This window comes from Cygnus atratus, chromosome 4 (genome assembly GCF_013377495.2).
Source record: "Cygnus atratus isolate AKBS03 ecotype Queensland, Australia chromosome 4, CAtr_DNAZoo_HiC_assembly, whole genome shotgun sequence".
NCBI lineage: Eukaryota > Metazoa > Chordata > Aves > Anseriformes > Anatidae > Cygnus > Cygnus atratus.
This window is the reverse complement of record NC_066365.1, coordinates 35,692,365-35,716,785: the sequence shown is the minus strand read 5'-3', so window position 1 is coordinate 35,716,785 and position 24,421 is coordinate 35,692,365. Positions and strand designations below refer to the sequence as shown.

General features: G+C 40.3%; 2 protein-coding genes across 2 annotated transcripts in view; one reads left to right on the top strand and one right to left on the bottom strand.

Annotated features, from left to right (window-relative positions):
* Positions 1 to 951: 951 nt before the first annotated feature.
* ANAPC10 (anaphase promoting complex subunit 10) overlaps positions 952 to 24,421 on the bottom strand; it is a 176,601-nt gene continuing 153,131 nt past the window's right edge. Inside the window, exon 6 of the mRNA XM_050710424.1 lies at positions 952 to 1,044. The gene's annotated coding sequence lies outside the window, so the exon portion shown is untranslated. The remainder of the gene's footprint in view (positions 1,045 to 24,421) is intronic.
* The window catches only part of HHIP (hedgehog interacting protein), a 72,893-nt gene continuing 60,121 nt past the window's right edge, over positions 11,650 to 24,421 (top strand). Inside the window, exons 1-2 of the mRNA XM_035549463.2 lie at positions 11,650 to 11,916; positions 18,427 to 18,622. Coding sequence (XP_035405356.1) covers positions 11,650 to 11,916; positions 18,427 to 18,622 — 463 coding nt within the window. The remainder of the gene's footprint in view (positions 11,917 to 18,426; positions 18,623 to 24,421) is intronic.

Below are 24,421 nucleotides of genomic sequence, written 5' to 3'. Positions count from 1 at the left end.
CTCCTCTTTTTTTAGGAGTGGATTTTGAATATGGCCAGAAAGGGATCACAGAAAGTCCCGTCACAGATTTTCCATGCTTCATACATGTCTCTGCTAAAGGTTTTAGCAAATGTGCTACTGATTTTAACAAGACCCAGCTATTTTTACTTCTTTAATTGTTAGAGCATGAACACTTCAAAAGCTTAGAATTTTTCAATTTTTCTGTAACTTAGAAAATTTCAATCTCTTAGAGATGTAAAGGGGTATGATTTCTTCTTCCAAATGTAAAATTCACATTAGAATCTAGACAAGCAATAAGTAAACAAATTAACGTATTAATTTATCATTTCCCTTTTTTCATTACATGACATCTTTGCTCATTTACTCAGAATTATTTATAGCACAAAAACAAGAAATAACCATTCTGAGTCTGTAGCTCAGAGTTCACACTAGAGTTCAACAAGTCTCAATTGCTACCTACTTATGTTTAGTAACAGAAGGAAGCATGTATTTTCTCCATATACAACACTACTTCCATAGTTTCTTTAAAATTTACTCTAATATTTCTCTGTTGACTACCATAATATGAATTAGATGACAGAATCAAATGTAGATTGCTGCTGTGCAAGGCAACATATAAATAAATATAGAATACAGATGGTGGATTCAGTTCCAAGAGGCTTAAAAGAAAAGGCTAGAAATATATTAAACTGGCAGATAATACCGGCTCTGAGAGTAAATGTATTCAGCTATTTCATTATGTGCCTTATTCCAGTATCATCACTGTAATCAGTAAATTTCCCAAAACTAGATGATTCAGACAGTTTCACCCATAATTCAAAAATTAATTTTGATGCACATTGTACCAGAAACTCAATATAGGTTTTGCAAATAGCCTTCTGTAGCGATACCTGCATTTTTTATTGTCAACTAAAGTTTTTTAGTGAAAACTAATTACCCATTCTCAGTATGAAACATCGATGGATTTGGCGGTGGAATTATACTTGGGTGGCAGCACTCCTCACCATCTCAGCCAAAATTCACACAGCCAAGGGTGTTGGCTACCTGTAAAACAGTGATATCATCATTTCCTATTGTCTCCTTTCTAGAGATATGTAAACAAAATCATAGTATCAAGCAGTATGTCTCTTAGCAAAGCTTTATTTCCACAAGTAAAATAAATTCAAGAAATTGAAACTCCAGAATATTTTACCTGTTTGGAAAATGCAAAATTATGCCTACCAAAATGGAAGAATTTTTATCAGTCACTTGAATAGGAATACTTGAGTATTCACTCACTTCTGACATATATTGATCCAACAGAACCTCAGCTGTTTTTCACCAGGTTGATAATAGACATTACAAAATGTTTATGAATACGCAGACTCGTAAAGCATTAAACCTATATGACAAAGCATAATACGTCTCAGGTTTTGTTTCTTTATGTTAGAACAGAACACGATACTGATGAAAAATGCATGTTTATCACATATAACAATTTAATAACATAAACTGCAGTGCTACAGTTCTTTTCTACTTTATGGAGTGTCATAGACAGTAAGTGCCTATATCTTACATGCCAAATGAAGCAATGAAACATTCATTATTCTCATTTAAACATTGTGGAAAGCTCCAGCATAGCCTGGTTAAGCCAACTTCCAGGAAGATCTTAGTATGGCAGCTAGAATACCAGAAAGATATCCTATTATAAACAGTACTTAGCACTTATGTAGTGCTTTGCATTTTCACAATACTTCCCAAACAAGCAAGTATTGTGTTCACTGTACAAGTAAGGTCACTGAAACAGGACATCCTTCTATGAGAAAGGTTAAAAGATGTTTTCTCAAATAAGAATTAGAGTACATGGCAAATGGTTTCCGTTTCAGAGCTAACCAGAAGCCATGCTTTCCTTGATTGTTCAAAACTTCAGTGGTACATAAACCAATTTCATTGTCCTATCAATGCATGACTGAAAGTATTCCATATTAATGTAATATTAATAACAAGTATAAAAATGAACAAAGTACATAACTAAACAGATACTGTAGGTGATCATTGCTCTCACAAGGAATAAAGTGTCAAAGTGCTGTACTGCTGAAGTTTGGGCCTGAGCTAGAAGGTCATAAATAACAAGGCAATGATCAAGAGGTCTGAAAAATTAAGGGAAACAGGTACAGCAGGCTCTAGAATAAGTCATGACTGAGACGATAAAGCATGTCTGACAGAACCTTGATCTCTTTATTCACCTTTCCTTCTCAGTTTTGTCATTAATTGTTATCCATTATTTTTTTCTACTTTTGAGTGCTAGCCTAATTTTCCTTCTATTAGTAACATTTTCTTTTCTTCAAAGAAAAGGCTTTTATCCTAGTTCTACCCATCAATGGGTGAATTTCTGGCTACTTTAAAAAAAATGATGTCAAAGAGGGTATTTAGTCCACTTAAATGTTACATCTTTTCAGAATTCCACCTCATCCTAGTGGCTGTAGGTAGATGGATCTCAAGACACAGTGTGGAATCCTATTTGAGAAACTTCTAAATCAAAGATCATTAAGAAACAAAAGAAGCAACGGATTGTTTGCCCGTCAAGATGTTTTCCTAGAAGCGTCCCTTGTGTGTCTTACATGACTCCCTCCTTGTAGCAAACCAGAAGGATAAATAACTCATAATTACTACCTCATCTGCTTGAAATCACATTTTTCCATCATGTTAAAAACAACTATTAAAACTTCTAAAAACTGTTTCCTACAAAAAAACTAACAAACAAACAAAAACTGGCAACTCTCAAATTATTACCTGTCCACTCAGCTATGTCAAAACAATTCAGTTCTGCAGATTTCCAGACAGGTTCACTGATTTCTTGGTACGACAGCACTCTCAGGGAACATACAGCTGTCACTTAGAAGCGTTACCCAAAGTTTTGCCTGTACAGATTACCTACTCCTGAGACAAACAAGGGCCCTTGATGTTAAAGTGCAAACCATTTGGAAAGCCATGCTTGGTGGAGCGATACACAAGCCTCCCTGAAGAGCCGAGTATTTGGTGTGAGGTTATACAGAAAATCCATCGGTCCAGAGAGAACAGCCTCCACAATCCCTCGGTTCCTTCAAGCTGCCAGAGGCACAGAATGTCCTCAGGGCCTTCCACCATTACATGTAGTCAGACAAGTTTATCAGACACAGTTCCACTGAAAGTACAATGCTAGCAACTCAGACTTAACATTAGAAAAAAATGACTGTTAGAAATATTCCTTGTGAACTGTCAACTGACTCTTGAGTTTCCAAAAAACGCTGAATGCCGTTAGAAACTTATTTGGTTCCCACCCACACTTGACTGATTGGCTAGCAAAATTCACCAACTAGTCCTGCAAACTATGTATTTCCACACTAAAATACAGTACAGTTGATGGGTCTGAAAATTGGCTGATTATAATCCTTTTTGGAAGTCAACACTGCGTTACTATATCATACCCAAGAGGTGACCTCTACCTACTAATCTTATCCCAGACACACAAAGTAATTTGTAACTTTGTACCATCCCTGGAATGCTATGATTCCTATTTTAAATCACCATTCAGGTCCCACCCGAAAGAGTCATACGGGGAGTAGGAAAGGTCAAAATGCTAGAATCAATCACTCTAAATCATGTTTTTGCCAGAGTCAGAACCGAACCTTTGCAGGAAGGGTTAAGTGCAGTCTGTTTGCCTCATTCAAACAACATCTACTCTGCAGTGACCATTCCTAGGGAAATTAGGGATTCCCTCACATCTGTAACGAATTACGTGAATCAGTACAGCTCATCCTTAAAGTTCATTTGATAGTGATTGTAATACATGCCTTAAGGTTAGGATGCAGTGCTTAACTCAATCACTTGATTATACACAGAATTTCAAATCCTGTAGAAGCTAGGCTGCATACAAAAATTTGGGGATTAAGGGCAGCTCACCTGGACTTCTGGGCCTTTATTATTTGTATCTTACCACAGGTCGACCACATTCATGCAGAGAATACTAAAAAATGAACTGTATATCTTATATCTTGTATTATTTTGAAGTGCTATATTCATTAGGAGATCCCAACTGTTGCTCCCTATTCCAGGAAATGGCCTAACACACATTGAATGTGTTCAACGTGTCCAGTATAACTGAAAGATACCAAAGTTGGATTTTTCTTCTTGATACAACATTTTAACATTATTATGACAGAAGCGAACATGAATGATCAGTGCATCTATCACTAAGGACTCTCAGGTTCCCCAAGGAATGCTTTCATGTTGGGCTAAAGCAATGAGCTCTTCTATGTATTAACTTTGATTCCTGAAGATAGAGATGATAACAATGAGCTGGTGTACTGGTCACTCCTGACAGATTCATGTTATTTCTGGTGCTTTGTTCTTCAGTTCTGGCAATAAAAACACCTTCAGCTCAGTTTGTGGCTGTCTTACATTTCCTGCCCTATGTGCCTGCCTGCATGAGGAAAACTTGAGAGAATTGGATTGCAAGTGCACATAGAAGGTGCAGCCTATTCTTTTGCAAACCACAGCCTCACTAACAGGGAAACACAAAATAGACTGGAAGAAGTTTTCTATTAGACCTGTCCAGGAACATATGGTTTGAACATCTGCCACTGTGTCTCCTTAACCTGCATCTTTTTTTCTTTTTTTTTTTAATATATTTTGGCCTTAAGTTCAGTCCAAGTTCATCTGGCATCCACATCAGTTTACATCTACATCCAAGGATCTTCATTGTCCATACATCTTCCAGTCAAATGAAAGAAATGATTCACATATCACCACCTGCGTGTGAATCTACCACCGACTTAGATTCATTTCTGCCAAAGTTAATGGAGTCTTCATGTCAAGGTTTAGAAGAACATACATAGTCCAACCCGTCTTTGACAACTCCATTCCTGGCAAAATAATAGCCTGCAGAGCCAGAAGTTCCAAGATTTAGTGGCTGGACAGTGCTCCACGCACATAAAGTGGCTTTATAACCACATGCTAACTTGTAGCCAAGCTGTAGTCTGTATTTCATTTTAATTACAACTATGTTAAGCACCACTTCTAGTCAAAGGCTGACTATTGTAAATAATCGAAGATCTACATGCTTGAAATTTACTGTGCATCTCAGGAGTAGGAGAGAGGGCAACCAGGCCAAGCTCAGTCACTTGAATGATGGGCTCCCAAAAAAGCAGCCTCCATAAGAATTAGCTGTTTACAAAATCACCTGCTTCTTCCAGCTTTTCTTGTGCATGACTGGGACTCAGACTATAGCTCTAATCTTCTCCAGGCTGATCTAATACAGTCAGGATTTAGGCTGCTGACAAAATGCTCTCAATGCCCCTTATTGAGGCATAATAGAAAATTATTTAAGGGTAAAATTTGTAACCTCAGGTCAGCGCAGGCTAAATGGACACTTCAGAAAGATGACACTAGGTATGTGCTACACTGGCACAGACAACACAGCCCAGAAGTGTGCATAAACCTCCAGAAGTATGCGTGATGCAAGATGTGTGAGGTAGTTTTTGGCACCATTCTGAAATCATTCAACATGAGCCAAAAACACTGACTTCTTAGCATGCTCAAAGGAGAACACTCATGAGAATGACTGCTAGGTACACGGGTACCTTCCTGCGTATGCAAGGGACTTGGTAGTTCTGCGAATGATGTGTCGAGAAACATATTTGTTTGAGATGAACTCCCTGCTTTCCTAAAGACAAATTATGCGACTGAATTAGAAAAATCTTTCTTCTAAAAGCTAAATTACACATATGAATGGAACATACATTGTCTAGGAAAATATATGACAAATGGTTACCGATTCCACTGTTATTTCCCACCTGTGGGGAAAAATGTTTTTTACTGTTTGGAAAATAGCCTCGAAAAGCACAGTTTATACGGAATATACATTCTATATGCAGCAATGCAGCGCATGGTGCCTTAGCACATATTATGTGAAAGCTACTGTGAAGAATTTCCCAAACCAAAGCTTCCATATCAAATATGAATTGATTCACATCAATTTATGTAACAGAGTGAACTGCACATGCACCACATCACCACAGAGAAAATCTGTGAAATCCTATCTGACATGCCAGTCATTGAGCTAGTCAGCAGAGTTTTGTGACTGCTTGGTTTTAACGCTGCCGGGCTATGATTTCCAGCCCTGCCCTCGGCAGGCAACAAATCTTATGAGGCAGAAGTATATAGGCCCACTATTTAGCTCTGTCATGAACAATATTGCTTATTCAGAAAGACCTTTACCTCTGATAACTCTTGAAAGCATTTCAGAGTTTCCTCGACTGCCATCTTATACAAAGCGTTCTTAGAGGACGTAAGGACACCCCAAGCACTGGAGCAAGGGATGGCATACACATGGCTGGTAAACTGCAATCGTCAGCGGAGTTATTAAAGTCCCTGCTAAGAAATACTTTTTTTTTTTTTTCCACAGCAGCTTCTTTTGTCTCTTTGTAACAAACATAAATAGAGACATGTTGTTGAGGTGAATTACAGCAGGTAGTAAAAGTATGCAGACCATAGGCAAGCGGGCCTCTTGAGTCTTCATTCCTTCACAAAATGGTTTGCTTTATCTGCCTTCTAGTTAGCCTAGCTTATGTTGCAAAATTGAACGCAGGTAATTGAAGGTTTGTGTTAGCAGCTGACGTGATGTGCTAAAATAATCTGTACTTCATATTCCCTGATGGGCCAATCAAGTGGAGTTAACATCAGCCGAATACTGCTTTTGTACCCTGACAGGACTCAGGTTTTTTTGAAGTCATGTTCAGAGACCAGACACATTGGTTTATAGTCCCAAATGGTCCAGGTGGCTTCAGCTGGTTTAGAGGATTTCTGTTAAGAGCCATGGGGAACTCTGTGGTAAAGACATACCCTAAAAACTTGTCTGTGACTGTCTGGGCACCTATTTTCCCATAAAAAATATCCTTGCAAGTCCTGTTCATTCATGTTACACCAGCTTTCACACCTCGTATTTGTGGTATGCAAAGACAAGCAACATGTTATTCTCAACACCATGAAATGATGTGGGCTGTAGTATATGGTGGAGAGAACCAACCAGAAATGTTCTGACCAAACTGAAAATTTCTGTTACATCACAAGCAGAAACATAAGCAAAAAAATAATGGTTTTATAAACTTCTGACTAACCGCAAGATGCTTTAATGAAACCACTCCGGCAGTTTTCCTTCTTCATTACCAGAGGAGCTGCTACGGCAAATGGACTTGAAGAGTTCACAGCTGTGGGGAACTCCCGCCATAAAGACTGTCCCAGAGTCAGGGCTTCCTGATATTCCAGCTCTCTGCCCTGAAGCCACAGGAACCCTCACCCCGGTGATGCAGCAGAGAGCCAGAAAAAACTCTCAGCTTCACTTCTAATAGGACTCTCAGCACAGTCAGGCTTTTACCCAAAAAAAGCCAGAAGCACAGAAGCTCAGACTGCCAAACCTTGAAATTCCTGCCCAAGTTCTCACTCCAGATTTCCAGATTCCTGGGTCTCTGTCCACCCAGTTGACAGGGAAACAGGGAGCTGGGACCATTAACTTTCAGAAGCCACAGCTTAGGCAGAAGCCTCTGATCCTGGACTCTCAAGCTCAGCTTTGTTTCAAAATAATTTAAATGAATTCTCTGACTGCTTTAGAAAGACTGTTCTGCTTTTCTTTCTGAGTGAAAGATACAAAATTCAAAATTTAACGCTTTTTTTTCTCAGAATTTATTCTGGAAGTGGAACACTAACTTTGAGCATATACGCTGGGGAATCTGTGATTGAGTGTTTCTCACGCTGTGGTTTCTATGATGCAGAATTTGCTGTGATACACGCTGGCCCCAACAAGAAGATGAATAAATAAGCTATAAAGCAGAATCACACATCCCACAGTTTAGGGAGAGTGTTTTAAAAAACACATATAATGTTATAACGGACTCACTGAAAAGTGTGCTGTTGATGAGCTATTGAGAGATTCCACTCTCATTTCATCTGACAGCGAATTCACCTGACAATGAAAGCTTTTTATCTTAAAATAACTGGCAAGACAAAACTGTGTTTGAGAAGTCCAACTCAGCTAAAGCAAAAGCAGAGCCACTCTCCAAGAGCTGAAGTCCACCTGCTTCACCCAGTGAAATGTCCCTGATGGTGGCGGGGGTGCAACCTTCCCGTACCAGTGTCTTAAATACTGCACTTTCTCAGATGCAAACTAAGATGAGCATTGGTTTGTCTCCTAGCCTGCTCCAACGCTGCAAAACTCCACCTCATGGCACGCCGAGTATTATCCATCAGTGTGGAAGGACAGAATGTAGCCTTGTTTTCACTGCTGAGAAGAAAACACCTGTACTGGTATATTTACACAGCTTAGCTGTAAAGTGAGGTGACCGTACACAAAGTTCTTGCGTGAATCACAAAAATACCTAAAGGTGTGCTGCCAGACAACATCTGCTGGCAGTTTACGAATAATGTGATGCTACCAATTACTTCCATCAGGCATAATCCTCATCATGCTATTAGATCCCTTCGCTCAGCTTCTGCTCCTACCTGTACACTCAGATGATAACTGCACTTCCCAAAACTGACACTAGTTGCTCCACATATTTTCTCGTCTGTTCAAAATACTAAGGACTTCACTAACTTTAAATCTGAAAGCGGGTATCTCGGTACATTTAAATTCCCTTGCAAAATATTTATGACGATCTGAATTCAACTGCTGAGCCACACAAATTAAAAAGAACAAACACAACTGAAAAATAGTAAATGGTAAGTTCAAGCGTATGTCACAGTCTTAGCCTTATGTTCTTTGAAGGGTATTCTGACACATTTGACTCATGCTATACAGATACCATGATGTATTATGATATAGACAATAATAAAGATAGTAAAGGTAATGGTATAAATAAGCACAGTCTGCTTATCTCCTGGATAAAACTAGAAGAAAATCTAGCTATGTTCAAATATCATAGCAGTAGTAGCTTCCTTTTAACTTGCTATCCTTCTCGCACATAACTGTAGCAAAACCGAAAGATTCTCACCTACATCCTAGAAACAAATTACAAAGTTTATTCACCTCTACTTATGGCATTACCATGTTTAATCGTTTCCAGTAATGAAGTTCACATGACAGAATCCAGGCTGCGTTAAAAGACTGATGTGTTTATTAACCATATTTCCTATGTATATGTTTCCACTTCCTAAGTATTCCCTTATCTCTGTTTATCAGAGGCTGAGAGACACCTGAAGCTGACACTCTGAAATGGCATATACTAATACTGACCTTAACTTTGCATTATTAAAAAGGTTTATAAATAAATTCCTATACCAACCAGCTTGAAAAAAAAATAATAAGACTTTCTTAAAGAAGCCGTCACGAACTTTTTTGAAGTGTGGAAAGGAGCGTAAGATTAAATTATGTCTTCTTGCACAAAACCCCAAGAATCAGCATTTGCTATTCAGAGCTTATAAACAAAATTCAACCTTCTTCAAGTCTTGCTTATACACCTTTATATCCTTCTATCACTACAGAGCTCCAAGTTTTGAGCACTTCATGTTATACCAGGTCAATAAACATTGGCCATTCCACAGAATTTCTGTGTAGAACTTCTATGTAGAATCTGACCTTCACAAACTGACAGCTCTTTCTTAGCCTGGTAACTTCCCATTTCGGGAAATCATTCTCTATTTAATTACTACACCTCAAACTCACCTCCTCTGAGAACCAGTACAGGTATACATAGAAACGGAAATTTACGGAGGCAGCACTTGAAGGAAGAAGAAATGTTATTTACTAATAGCTGTGTTACTTTGATCATATAGATTTATATTCCTCACTTCCTTTTTCCTCCAGAGAGACGGGAACTGTGAGGATCAGGCCGCAACTGCTCAACAGACACTTTCATGAACATTTATTTTTTCAAGAGGGTATCTGCCCCACAGTCACTTCTTTCCACTCAGTTCCATTTTCCTATTCCAGTAAGGGAGAAGCAATGCAAAATCTGTTTGAAAAGTCTGACCACCTGCCTACACAGGGAAAGAGGCAGTCGGACCTTCAGCTGCCTACTTTTGCCACTACAATTCCTCCAGCATAACCCTCCATGGGGAGACTGCTTGGGAATAAAAATGACTTCTTTCTGATATCGCTGCTTTGCTTTACACCAGAATCACTTTCCTTTCAGAATAACCTATGTAATAACCCAGTAAATGTGGCATGGCTGTTGTGGTATAGTCACATTGCTACAGTTCTGCCAGCCAGGCTGCTCACGGGACACGTTCCCCCACTGCCAAGCAGGGCTTTTTTCGAAAACAACAAAGCAGGACAGCTGAATCACCACCAGTGCTCGCGATACTCTAAGGGTGCCACACTGACTTCACTCATCTACACGAGTGCTGGGGCCCATGCTGTCCCAGAACCCCTACAGCACGTACCCAGAACTCACTGTACTCATTGTGGCTCAGGCCCTGGTCGGGAACATTTTCAGCCAAACAAGAGTCAGTAGCAAGTCAAGCGGCGGTCATGAGTTCAGGAGCCACCAGCCTCCAAGAAACGTACTTACAGTGAGAGGGGACAGTTTTTTATGTCTACACAATGCTTTATCTGATGTACTCCTTGTCCATGCCAAATTCCGATTTAGTTCACAGCGGGCTGCTTAAGAGTTCAAAACTACATCTGAAGAGATTTAGTTAAACGTGAGGCGAACAATAACGGGCCCTCGCGCCCTGAGAAGCGCTGCCGCACACGAGGAACTCCCTGCAGCCCTCCTTTGCCCTTCCTCTTCCCAAAGAGCCTCGTGGGCTGTGAGGTGTTTTTCCTCCGCGTCAGGTCTGCCCCCCTCCCGTTCCTCCCTAGGTGGCTGCACCTGCCCCTGGCGTGCTGCGGGCCCTCGCTTTCCCCTCTCCCCAGCCTGCCCGGGCGGGGCTGCCCCTCTCGGCTCGCCCCGTGCCCGCTCCCCGCCGGGGGGACGCCCCTCGGGGCTCGTCCGGCGAGACCCACCTCGGGCGGCCGTTACGGGCTGACCGTCGCCGGGCGGCCGTTGCCGCTCCCGGGCGTGGCGCCGCCGCCTGCCCCCCGGGCCGGCCGCGCCCCCGCGCCGCTCGCTCCCTGCCCGGGTGCGCGGCGCGCGGCCGGTGGCGGCGGGTGACGTGCAGGGCGCGCGGTGGCAGCACCTCCCCGCGCGCGGCTTAAAAAGAAGAAGAAAAGAGGGAGCGAAACATGAGAGCCCTGCTGAGCCGCGGCCGGCAGCGGACGGGGCATCGCCCGGCACGGCCGCCGCCACCGCCGCCGCCCCGCCGCGGGGACACCCTTCCTATGGGACGGCGGGTGAGGGGCTGCCGCCGCCCGCTGCCCGGCCCGCCCCGAGCCCCGGCGCCTCGGCGCGGCAGCGGCCGCTGCTGCTGAACCTGTGCCGCCCGCACGGCTCCTCCCGCCCGCCGCCGAGCATCCCGTCCTCCCGGCGCGGCGCGGCGCGGCTCGGGGGTCCGCGCCCCCCCCTTGGGTTGTGGCTTTTTTTGCCCTCCGTGAGGCATTCAGAGCGCGGCCGCAGGCTTCCCCCTCGTGCGGGAGGGAGGTGTTTTCCCGGCCCGAAGTGCAAAGCAAAGTCAGTGGGATTCCCCTCCTTCCCCCTCGCCCCCCCCCCACCCCACCCCCCTTTTTTTTGGGTGCATCCACGCGCTCCCTCAGGCATGATGCTCAAGATGCTGCCGTTTAAGCTGCTGCTGGTGGCCGTGGTGCTGTGCTTCTTCGAGGGGGATGCCAAGTTCGGGGAGAGCGGCGCCCGCAGGAGAAGGTGCCTCAACGGGACCCCGCCGCGGCGGCTGAAGAAGCGCGACCGGCGGCTGCTGGCCCCGGAGGCGCCGGGCGGCGGGGAGGCGATGTGCCGCGGCCTCTACCCGCGCCTCTCCTGCTGCCCCCGCGCTGACACGCAGGGGCTGCTGCACGCCGACACCAAGGTAGGCGCCACCTGAGGAGTTACCGCTGCTTCGGTGGGTTTGGGGGTGTGCGATTTTGCTTTCCACGCGCTAACCTGACGGGGCGGGTGGCCCCGGGAGCCGGACCGCTGCCCCGGGGGCTGCCCACGGGTGTCCGCGGCGGCGGGACAGCGGCGGGGCTGGAAATTGGCTTGGCGGCGCTTTGCGGTTTATTTTCCCGGGGTTCCAAAAAAAAAAAAAAAAAAAAAAAAAAAAAAGAAAAAAGGAAAAGCGTTGCCCGGTTCCCCCCGCATGTACTCGGGCAGGTCTGGGGTGGGAGCGCGGCGAGCTGCCGGCCGCAGCCCCACGGGGACGAGCTGTGGGTGCCCGGGGGTGTCGGCGCTGGGGCCGGCCGGTCCCCCCCCGCGGCGCCAGGTGCCGGCCGCCCCTCCTTCCCCCGCTACCTGGCGGCCTCCCCGCCGGATCTGAAGCCGCCGTCAGGCGGAGGGAGGGAGAGGCAGGGCGGGAGGCACCTCCTCTGCCCACCCGGCCGCTCCGCTCCGCGCAGCGCCCGGCGCCGTGCCCCCGTCCTCCCGGGGCCGGGCAGCGGCATTAGGAAGCGCAGCACGTGAAATCAACAATCAGGTGTCTTTTTTTTCTTTCCTTTTTTTTTTTTTTCTTTTTCCCTCCCTTCTCCATCCCGGTTTAGGTTTAATTAAGAATTCCTCGGTTACAACTCTGTAGTTGTCAAGGTCTGCGAGACTCTTGGAAAACTTGCGTTTCAGGCTTGCTGGCTCAGGCATAATAAAAAAAATGCCCAGCCTGAATCGAATTTTTATGCTCGGTTCACGGTAGATTTCACTCCATTCTCATGTAAACAGCTTCTACGAATCAACATATGTGTCTGGGTGGTATCTCTCACTTTGTTTTGTAACAAAAAGCCATATTGCATCATTTAATTTGCTCAAGTCATGCAAATAGGAAAAAATCAATAGGACAAAAAGGGGTCGACTTATCCTCCTCCCCACTAAACTGCTGCCCACACACAGAGTCCTGTTGCTTATGGCAAAAGAATAACAACAACACCATTGTGTTTGTTAGTTGGTTCACTAATGGGTGAAACTGGAGAACATCATTCTCCTTCAGTCCCCAGCTCTGTCCAAATGTTCATGCCTTTTGAGGGAGCATTTGTCCTACCCCCTCTATTCCCAGATGAGTGAGAACTGTCTTACTGCAGGTTTTCAGCTGCAGATCTCTCTTTATTCATACCATATGCAGCAGCAGTTTGAGATTCAAGGCAGATATATTTCTTCATGTTGTCTAGAGACAGTGTCATTAAGCTCCTGTGTGATAATTGAATTAAACTATAAACTAACCACACGCAGATAACCTGGAAGATCTAGCAGAGGAAAAGAGAAAAAAAAAAAAAAAAGAAAAGAATAAGGACTGGAAAATATGTCCTTAATTCACCCTGTTTGTAATGGCTCAGTGGCATATAGGCTTCTGAGATTATTCAGTGCTTGGAGACCCTTGTAGTAAGTGGCTTAATGCAGTAAACTGGAAGCTGCATTTCAGTAACTTCTCAATCTCCAGGCAGTTGAAGGGTTTATTCTCTTCTTAGTATCACTTGAAAATATCTCTTAATTCCCTTTGGATTTCTTTGGGCTAACAGTACTCAAAACCTCATATAAACGTCAGGTGTTAACCGTATATGCCACACTAGTTATTTCTGAGCTGTCAAAACTCTTTTTTTAAAAAAATTGGTTAGACTTTTTAAGGAATATAATTTTACAGGATTTTAAAATCAGATGATTTTTCACCATAGATTAACGTTTATGAAACTCTCATCTGCTTTATCATGTCAATATCTGTTTGGGAAAAATGTCAAAATACGTCATTTGTACTTTGCAGAATGAGGTGGTCTTCCATAAGAGACATAGCAAACTATTATGGAATACACATGGATGGACCTTTTCAAAAAGCACATTTATAAAACTCTAGTCTACTACAGTTCAAACAATAGCTTATTTAAATGCAGTACTCCATCATATATCCATCCACAGGATGGAGTGGCTATGACAGTAACAGAAATGTGAACACTAACTTCTTTAAAGACAAAGAGTCGAGCATGCTCAGTAGACGTCTTCATTTTCATAAGAGCTTCTTGGTTAAGATGCTGGGTCTTTGAAAATTTTTGACCAAATTATTGATCTGTGTTTATAATGAAAATGCTACCATTGCCTGTGGTTTTGGGAGCAGAAATGGAGCTACCATAATAAGCAGATACCACACTGCACTGCCTCAAGTAAGATTTTTACATACTCTTGTTGACATTTAACTCTCTGTCTTCTAGTTCACTGCACTATCCCCTTGATTAGGAAGGACTAATACATCCCGGTCAAATATTGTAATATCAGTTTTTCTAAAAGTCTGCTTACAGCCCAACAGGCAAAGAAGTCCTCCCTACCTTGGATGGCTTCACAGCCAAGGCTGTCAAGGAATGGGTGAAAAGTAATTGTTTTCAAGTGTGCCCTTTTACAATCATTTGTTTGCTCTGGCTCTTTCACGAACAAAGGCTATTGTTGAACACATCCAACTAAACAAATAACTCATCTTGGGGTCCCTTTAACAGCTGCCTTAGTACAATGATCTATTTACATATTACTCTAAAATTGAAACCGAACTCTTTAATGACATAATCCAGTTCTATAGTACAGAAGAAGCATATGTTCAACCCAACAGCTGAACAATCTCGTAAGCATATGATTTTTAGACATAAATGCGTGTATATCTAATACAGCTTAGTGCAATGACTTATTTCACTGTGGGTTGATTTTTTTTTTCTGTTAACATCAAAATTATACTGCCTTTCTCAGACTAGATATGACAGGGTACACAAAACAGATGACTATATTCAATGTAAAGAATTTCTGTTTACTGTACCTTCCTCTGTTTCTTCTTTGCACTATTCTTTCTGTTGATGATAAACCAATTTTGTATGCTATACTTTCCTGCACATTCCAGGATTTATCTTACCTACCAGTCTACCAGTTTTACATTCATGTGGCTAGAGATTAAAGGATGATCTTACAGATGTTGTAAATTAGTCAGCAGCAGGCATAATCATTATTAGGCATGTTGCAATAAATGTTTGGAAGTTTTACATATTTTCCAGAGCACAGTTAGTTTAAACCACTGTAGTTTGATGGTTTCACACACGACTTTAAAAATTGAAGCAGGAAATTAGTTTACATTTCTTCAAAAGACTAAAGCCATTGTCAACTGTAAGGTCATCTTCAAAGTAGAGATCCAACAGAAAAAAGCTTCATTCAATAAGTATTTCAGCTTTCACTTAAAACCGATTTAATATACTCCAGGATAAATACGTTATCGATTTGTTGTCCTATCTCCGAGCCAGTACAGTTATACATCAGACCTCACACAGAGCAAATGTTACCACCCGATTTTGCTTGAGCATTCTAAAAGTTAAATAACATACTTGATTTTCAGATAATTGATTGACTCTGATTCCTTAATCTTCCGATTAGCTATTATATGACCAAGATTCATTCCAGAAATGACATGAGGGGGTGAATTCCTGTGGTTAATTCCTGGATAGCAGCTGCTCAGGGGGATTAGGATCCTTTTGTCTTAACTTTGAGGACTGAAATGTTGGCAAGCATTTCTTCTCCTGTATCACCAGGCAACGTCAATTACGTTTTCCACAAGAAACAGTAAATTAGCTTTGCTATCCTGTTTTTTTTTTGTTGTTGGTTTTTTTTTCCTGTTCACAATTCTTTCTTTCTGGAGTCTTCCAGCAGAAGTAACAGAAATAGTATAATTTTATATCAGCATCACTGTGGAGTTAATTCAATAAACACAACGAATATTTACCTAGTAATACCTAATGTTTACTTGTACTTCTAAACATACCATCATACTGCTACCGCAAGAAAGCCTACTGCCTGAGATCAACTCACTGATGAAAAAAAATGAGACTCTTGCAAAGCAGGTGATACTACTGAATATAGGCAAGTACTTGTAAGAGTCTGTAGTCAGGTGCGCTTTCCTTTGGCGGAAACACCAAAATTGGTCATTTCATCCTTACTAAGGAAACCTCCCGGCTTCTTAGTGACATAAAGTTCTTTAAAAATAGCATTTATGGATAGTGCTTTCAGTCATCTCCTATTAGCTTCAGACTTTGTCCTATTTGGCAATGATTTGACTGAACTATATAAGCTACTTCCCATCAGAACAATAGGTACCTCGTCAGGATGCCATCCTCCCCCTTAAGAAGGTCCAGCTCATGCAGCATATTGCCTCAGCAGTGTGGAGTTCTGCAAGACTTCTGTGAAGTCTGTTCTTTACTACCAGAGAATATTAAGTCAAGTTCAAACTTATAGTTATTATTTATTTTGGTCATACCTTACTGTAGTTATCATTATATTTTTAGTTCTTGTCCTTGAGGCATTTTTCCCAAATCTGCCATATCTAGAACAACACCTGAAACTCAAGAACTAAGACCATGTTCCACTAATAGTTCTGCAGCTGTGGCCCAAATAAGATATCTAGCAAAAAGAATGTATTTTTTTCAGGAGAGAAGGAGCTGGGGCTATGGAAAGAATTCCCTGGTGAATTCAGGGTAAAGGCAAACTTTTCACTGTGCATGCAACATGCAATTAATTCATTAGTCTTCAAGTTTAAGACAAATGATAAGCCCTTGCCAAAAAACATGTGAGACAGTGAGAGTCTCAAGGAAGACCTGAAGGGAGATGATAAACCGTACATGTTAGTCACATTACTTAATTGCAGGTGCTATGATGATGAGGATGAACTAAGAACAGATAGTGTAAAGAACAGAGCATGCATTGCGTTTAATGATCCCAGCAAATCTGGAGGAATTACATTTGAAGCCAATGGTAGCTCTTCTAGATTAAGAGTAGAGACCAAATGGTGTTCTTCTAATCAGGGTTCTAACTTGGCCATGAAACTTTACTACACGTTTCAGATGGCCTTTTGGCAATATATGGTTAAGACTGAATTTTCCTGGAAAGAGCTTACCTTTTAAATTAATGTTCCTTTAATTAGGAATTTTTTAACTGTACAGGCCATATGTTGTATCCTATTTTGAATACATAGCTGTTTAAAACAACAGGGAGTGCATTTCTCTTAAATGTTTTGTGCTCATATAATTATGATCTGTAAATAAAATGAGTTCAGGACTGTTATCAAAGTGCTGCATCCCAGAAGACAGACAACCGATGAGACAGCATACTCCAACATATCAAGAGTCTTCATGTATTAAATAACAATTTTTATCCAAAATAATTTAGATGATTCCTATCAATGTTATGCTGCAAGGGAATGACACATTGTAAAGTCATGCTACAAATCAACTCGGAGATATGAACTACTGCAAAACTGTTTTGATATTTTCAAATGCAAAATTTACAAATATTTACAAATTTTACAGAATACAAATACTTACAGCATTAATATTTCTTAAAATAAGCATCTTACAGTCTTTGTTTATAACTGCGTTAAACAAACTGTAAAAAGAACCTGAGCTTTGTTTTTGTATTGGATCAGATTCAGTCCCTCTCAACTGAGAACACATTTCCCATTATCCACCATTGGGATGAATGATCAAAAAACAATCCATGTGGTTAACAATAGATTAACAAAGTGCACTGCATTCAAAGACTAATAAAGACAACTATGCTGTTTTCTATTATTTTTCACGATTTGATGACATTGTGCTCCTTAGGCTCCTGTGTTTACTTAAACACATCATCAATCGTGGTTTAGTGCTTCTTCAAGTACTATGCATAATATATGCTCTTTTTTCAGGACAAACTTACACTTTCAATACTGAGACAAATTAAGATGCTAAAGACAAATTCTGTTTTTTCAGTTATGAAATGTTTGAAAACATACAGCTTTTCCCACCACCAAGTATTTTGCACTACAGACTGCAAAAAAGGAAAGCAGCACTTAAAACAAGTCAAGGCACCTGCAGAACTCCAATGCAATCATTTTAGTAGCTGGACTGTTGCATAGTTCAAGATACACCTATTCAACAAATACCAAGATATGGTTTCCTTGATGTGTTTTGGTGGTAGAATTACAACTTTTAGTCTTTTAAATATTTGAATAGGGCACACTACAAGTTGTGTTTTTAAGCATTTCTCATCAGTGGGCAGACGGCCTGCTGCTGTAGCTCCTCATACAAATCATTGCTGTAGCTCAGAGATTGCCTATGCGATAAGAGATTGCGGCCTTGAGTCCATAAAATAATTTGACTACTATTGTTCTTCTCTGGGAAAGAGAAGCTAACACTTGACATCTCACTGTACTAATGGCATACTAAACATTTCATAGTAATATTTCTTGCACTTGATTCTTCTGGAATGGTGACATGAAACATGATGCATTTATACTAACTGTACTGGTTCTGTTAGCCTTATTTATTACATTGGATCATAAAATCTTTTTTGTATAAGATGGGGAAACAGGTCATGTGTTTATTTGTCTCTGGTTTGTGGCTTGCAGATACTTTCTGTTACGAACAACACAGAATGTGCGAAGCTACTGGAGGAAATCAAATGTGCACACTGCTCACCTCATGCCCAGAATCTATTCCACTCACCTGAGAAAGGGGAAACATCTGAAAGAGAGCTAACTCTTCCCTACCTGTGCAAAGACTATTGTAAAGAATTCTATTATACTTGCAGAGGTCACATACCAGGTAAAACCTATAACAAAATATGGAACTAAAGGATGTCTGCTTTGAAATGTTGATATTGCCTGAGCAGTCGTAGATCCAGGTCTTTAGCTAAGTAAAATCACCATCGATATCGAGGAGATTTTGCCTAAGCAAAAACAGAATAGCTCAGGACCTCCAGGGTGATTTTTACATGGGGAGGTAAACATTTTGAGCACTTTCTTGCCACCTTCCTATTAAACTCTTCATGAAACTCAGGATTACTTTTTGTCAAAGGCACCTGAAAATATCTGAAAATATTACCTCTACTGGTATGCTACTGTGTTCATTCAAATCATGTAAACAATTATCTGGCCATCCAAAAGGCTGTCCTAAAGGACATACAGCTTTAAGATGCAAGAAAGAAAGGATGCTGGCTGTCCTCTGTAGACCCTACAAGCTGATGAGTAAAGTGTTTTTTCTGGGTTTGTTACCCTAGAAACTGGTGTATTTTTCTACAGAGTTTAAAGCCCATTGAAATCAAAGGGAGCTATTTGATAGACTTCTGTGATCTTTGAATCAGTTCCAACATGCTGTTAACAACCAAATTCTTAACTAACCTAACACTTCCTCACTGCAGTCAGTAGAGTTAGCTGGACATAACCAAAACCAGAATTTGACCGGTGTTGTCTAGGGCAGTCACCAAATGTGTGCTATCACTTGTAACTAAATCAACAAAATAGCCACAGAAGATGGTTCTTTTAGAAATACTGTTGTAATACACTATTATATTAAATAACATCTTTGGTATTCTCAATAGTAAATTATTTATATGTTTAAGGCTGTCATTTTTAAACTATGTTTTCTTCCTTTTCCAAACACTACTTATAAATAATGTCACATAGGAGAAAATAATTAAACTGCTAAGATTTTTTTACTAGCAACACAGACTGGAAAGCAGAGTTAATAAGGATGTGAAAAATGAATTTATGAATAGTCATTTTTGACATATGAACGCAGCTTTGTAATAGAACATAAACATATTTGAGTAAAGGGGATAGTTTAAGTGGATGAGATTTGGAGGAGGGTTTTTTAATTGCGTGTGTACAGCGTGTACTTGTTTTCTCTGAAATCCTGAGAGTGCAGGGATTTTTTGCAGTGTTCTTTTATTGGCTTGAGAAAACATTTTGAATTGACTTACTTTTTCCCTTTACTGTGGTTTAACATGTATCTCAACCCATTCAAATATGAAAATATTATTATTGTCTTTATAAACTAAGGGATGTTTCTAAGGCTTTCTTAAACCAGCTGTTTCTTGCTCTTTATCACATTCTCCAAAGCAAAGCAGAATAGGTCACAGTTGCCAAGACTGCCTGCTGAACAGCGATAATAGATTAGATATTCTAAATGTTTGGCCCATGTAAGAAGTCAGCACAAAGACTTTTTTTTTGACACGAGTTTGTAACTAATGCAAATGATTAGCATATTCAGCAGAGCAAGTCCCTCATAGTTGTTTTGTGAAACTCTCTGTTTCTGAGGAAACAATTTTTTTAATTGGAAAAAGTGAAAGGGTGAAAAGGGAGAAAGAACGAGGAGAAGTAGAGAGGGAAAGAGAAAGAGAAAGGGCTGAGCAGCACAGGAGCTATAGCCACAGGAACCTCACTCCTCAGATCAACATATGTGGTGACGAATGACAAATTTATTTTTCTACAAAGTTTGTGTATATGTAAAACTGCTGAAGTGCATCAAGATGTCAAGTGCTTTTTGTGACCACCCAGGTTGCCTTGAAAGATAACCAGATGAAAGCATAACTTTAGCACTGGACAGAGCACTGTGCTTTGCAGAAAAAGAGCTTACATACTTTAGCATCAGTTAAAATAGGATTTTTCCTACGTCAATCAGATGCTAATAATCTTTCTATATAGTGGTTCTGAAAGTGGGCAGTACTAAAAACAAGTTGTTGTGTACTTGCATCACCAGCAGAGTTAATTTAGTTAGTTTTCTGATTGGTACACATGGTTCTTGATGCCTATACGAGTATTTCATGAAGGTATTAAGATTCATGTCCCGCTTTTTGAGAAGACGGCTTATAGGGTTTTAATATAGTATAATATGCACTCTAAAATATGAATAATTAAAAAGACAGCTTACGTGTGTTTTCTGTTTTACTTGTGAGACCCATATATCCCTAACATTTATTGCAAAATAAATAAAAATAAAAATAAAAATTATGGAAGTTATGTTTTCAGTTTAGCCTGGAGGATTAAACAAAGAGTTGGAAATTAACATGCCCCCAAACTGGAGGTCTCTGCCAATTATTCACTGTGCATTTGTTAAAAAGTCAAATAATTACTTTTCCTCCATTAAGGAGTGCTAATTGTTTCTGAACACCAATACAAAGGACTTTAAGGAAATTGCTGACTACAAAAATAATTTTAGCCCTGAAGCCCTAATTTTAGCATAAATTAGAAATTTTAACAGTGATTCAAGATAGCAAGCATTTTTTCTAGAACTGAAATTTCAGCAGTACACATTAACCAAGAAGACTGAGAAATTATACATCAGTTTTTTGATGAGTTTGCTCCAGAAATTCATTTATTGTTCTTTTTGCATTTGCAGAGATGAAAACTGTAAGTAGATCCTCAGTTCATTCTTTTGAAGATAGCAGTCTGCCCACCAGTTATGACTGTATCAGAATTTCCATTGACTTCTTTAGCAATTTTGAATATCCAATGAATAAGTGGACCAATTCTTTATTGAAGCAGAATGACAAGAATAGCTGTTAGGATTTTATGGATCTGTTACTGCAGGAGGGTGGAATGTTTCACAAAATCTCTAAGTATAGAACTTCCCTGCTTCATCCTGGCTGACTCTTCTCATTATTTCTCATCCAATCATTACTGCGAACCTCAGTTGCAGTGATTACTGATGAGGAGCTGGAGTTGATGAAGTCTCTTTAAACAATAGGAATTTTAAGTTTTCCAAGGTCAGAACAGAAGACTGTCTAATATTTGTTATTAATATGGCCACGTAAAGAAAGGCATGGCTGATTCTCCCTTTCAGCATGAGCAGAAACTTGATTCATGCCAGTGGAAGCAACATATTCTAAGAAACAAACATGTGCCTCTGCCACCCGAGGATATTGGACAAATTTTGAACAACATGCTCTCCATTATTTCCATTTGAAGAAACGGATTCCAGATGATTGTGTGTGAATCCAGATCCAGCCCCAGATCTGAACACAGTCATTGCCAGAAGAGATGCTAGATAAGAATTTTTTAACTCCAAACAGGAGCACCTCGGCCCAAAATGGTAGAAATTTTCTGAGAAGTTCTGCAGCCCACGCAACACTTCCTGAAGTTCTGATGTAGTCAACTAATAACCATAGTCAACACAGTCAACTATTTTTGAAGAGAAAAAAAGTAGCGTTGCTGTTGCTAATAAGAGCAGCAGGGGGATTAACCCTGGCACTACCTTTGTGCAAGTACATGCAATGCGTCAGTGTGACAAGAGGGCCACTAGTTGCTTCAAAACCAGTAGGAAGTGATGTGAGCTACCACCAAGCCTGTTATGTTTTGAAAAAATCAGTGTGGAATCACCTCCTTGATTTAGTTTTCCCTGAGAATTGAGAAGAGAGAGGAGAATGTAGGGTGTTTTTTTTGTGAAAAAAATCACATCTAGCTGTGGGAAATGCAAACCAGGAAAAAAACAGACAGGCAAAGGCCTCATCTACACAATACAGAACTGTATGCTTATGGTCAACAGTGTAGCAGGAATAAAGGAGGTGAGCGTGATTTCCATATGCTCTCTAAGCAGGTGCAGGTCTGTGCAAACGAGTGGATGATATTCAATCCTGTGTGCTGTGCAAACAAGGGAGTGAATACTAACTTCCCTTGTCTTAAAGATCAAGACAACTGCTACAATTAAGTCGTATATCAGAAAGAAGAGGGAAGGTGATGGTCAAGCAGGGAATTCAGCAAAGCAGAATTTAGTGAAGGCAGGATGGGAATAATAAAATACAGTGTGAGGAATAACCGACCACAAATACTTGTGGAGAGAGGAGGTAAGGATCATACGAGAGCAAAAGTTCTTTGAAAAAGTTTGAAATCATGCAGCTTATTCCTGCAGATTTTAACAAATAAGAACACAGAAAGACTTCACTGTAGCTGCCTTAACTGAAAGGTTTGTTTATCAAAAACTGTTCGACTCTGGCTTGCAAGACATTTGAAAAGTACAGAAATGCAAGCCTATGCAAAATCCAACAAATACAACATTTAAATATTGTGTTTAATTTTCCTTTGTGATTTAAGTTTTCTTTTTTAACACGGGAACTGCTCTGTCAACACACGGAATTGGTAGGAAATTTGTAATGATATGTATTACTCCTTTAAAATAAAGTAATACGTTCAGAAATTCACACAGGAATAAATGTCACCTTCTCTATTGGGCATAGCTCTCACAGAGGCAGTGACAGAGCTGTATCTGAATAAACTCTGCCTGAGAAAAACAACATTTTTCCCCCCCAAATAATTCCAGTGCTTAGGGGCGCTTGTCATGGACCATTCTTCCGGACATTGTACAAACACTGAAGAAATTGGCAACCTCTCAACTAAAGACCGCACAAATTAAGCATGATAAAGGAAACATTAAATAGCCACTATCAGATAGGAAAGTAGAAGCATCTTTTTTTAACTGTCTTTAGTGAAACTGTATGGCTAATCTAGCATATAGAACATAGAAGCAGATTTTTCTGGTAACTTAATGGTTTCTTATAGAACAAAATTCCATCCTTAATGCACAGGTGAAACTGTATTTTCAGAGGTCACATTCCTTCCAATAATGCAACAATTTAGCGATTTACAGACTGATTTTCATAGTTTAATTCAAACTTGTTTTTAAGAACATTTCTAAGGAAATTGGAATGTAAGTCTTATCTTTTTTCAAACCTGCTGATGGGTTTGCTAAATAGCAGAAACTATAGGCCACTGTAGTGCAAGATGTACCTAAATGCATGATAAAATATTTCATAAAGAAAACAGATTAGTCTTACATGCAAGAAAAGGCATTGCTTAATGCATTACTCAATTGAGTTTGCATCTGATTGTTATTTGAAATGCACATGTAATAAGTAAACAATATGATCATTATATGTTCTCAGTTCTTCTGACTAAAGGTAAAATTCAAGCTGAGAGTAGTTTATTTGTAATAAATAGTAGATGATATACTTAGAAAATTCTAGAAATTCTCAGAAATTGTACACCTCTAATTCACTGTTGCATTTTCTGTAATGATCTCCTTTGCCTAGAGAAAGAAATCACTGAAGAGAAAACTATGTATTCTTAAGTCAAATAATTCAACACCAAGATTGTAGATTACCTTTGATTTTGGCATTATATCTACAAAGCCCTGGAATACCAGTCCATGATTATATCAGAGTTCCTCTTCAGTTGTTCCACTTGAAATTGTATCTCACATTTTCTCCAAATAACTACTATAAATTAAAACCAGCTCTTCACAAATGATATTTACTGAAGCTCAAATCATGGTAATTAAACTTTTATACCACAACACACTACCATGTGTTTCCAGATACTATTTTATAGAAGCCAAAGGCAGGCTTTGTCATGTTATTTGTCCAATATTTTTAAAGGAAGATGCATATGAAAAGAAGTATAGTTGGGTGGGAAAGGCTTTCCACTCCACAAAAATTCTGGGATCTAAAAAATTTTCCTATTCCACATAAGGAAGAAATTGAACTCTTTCGAAATTTTCCATGAAGAAAGCCACAGAGAGACCACCCCAGGATAGCTAATAAAGTGGTTGTTAGGACATTTACTTGGGAAA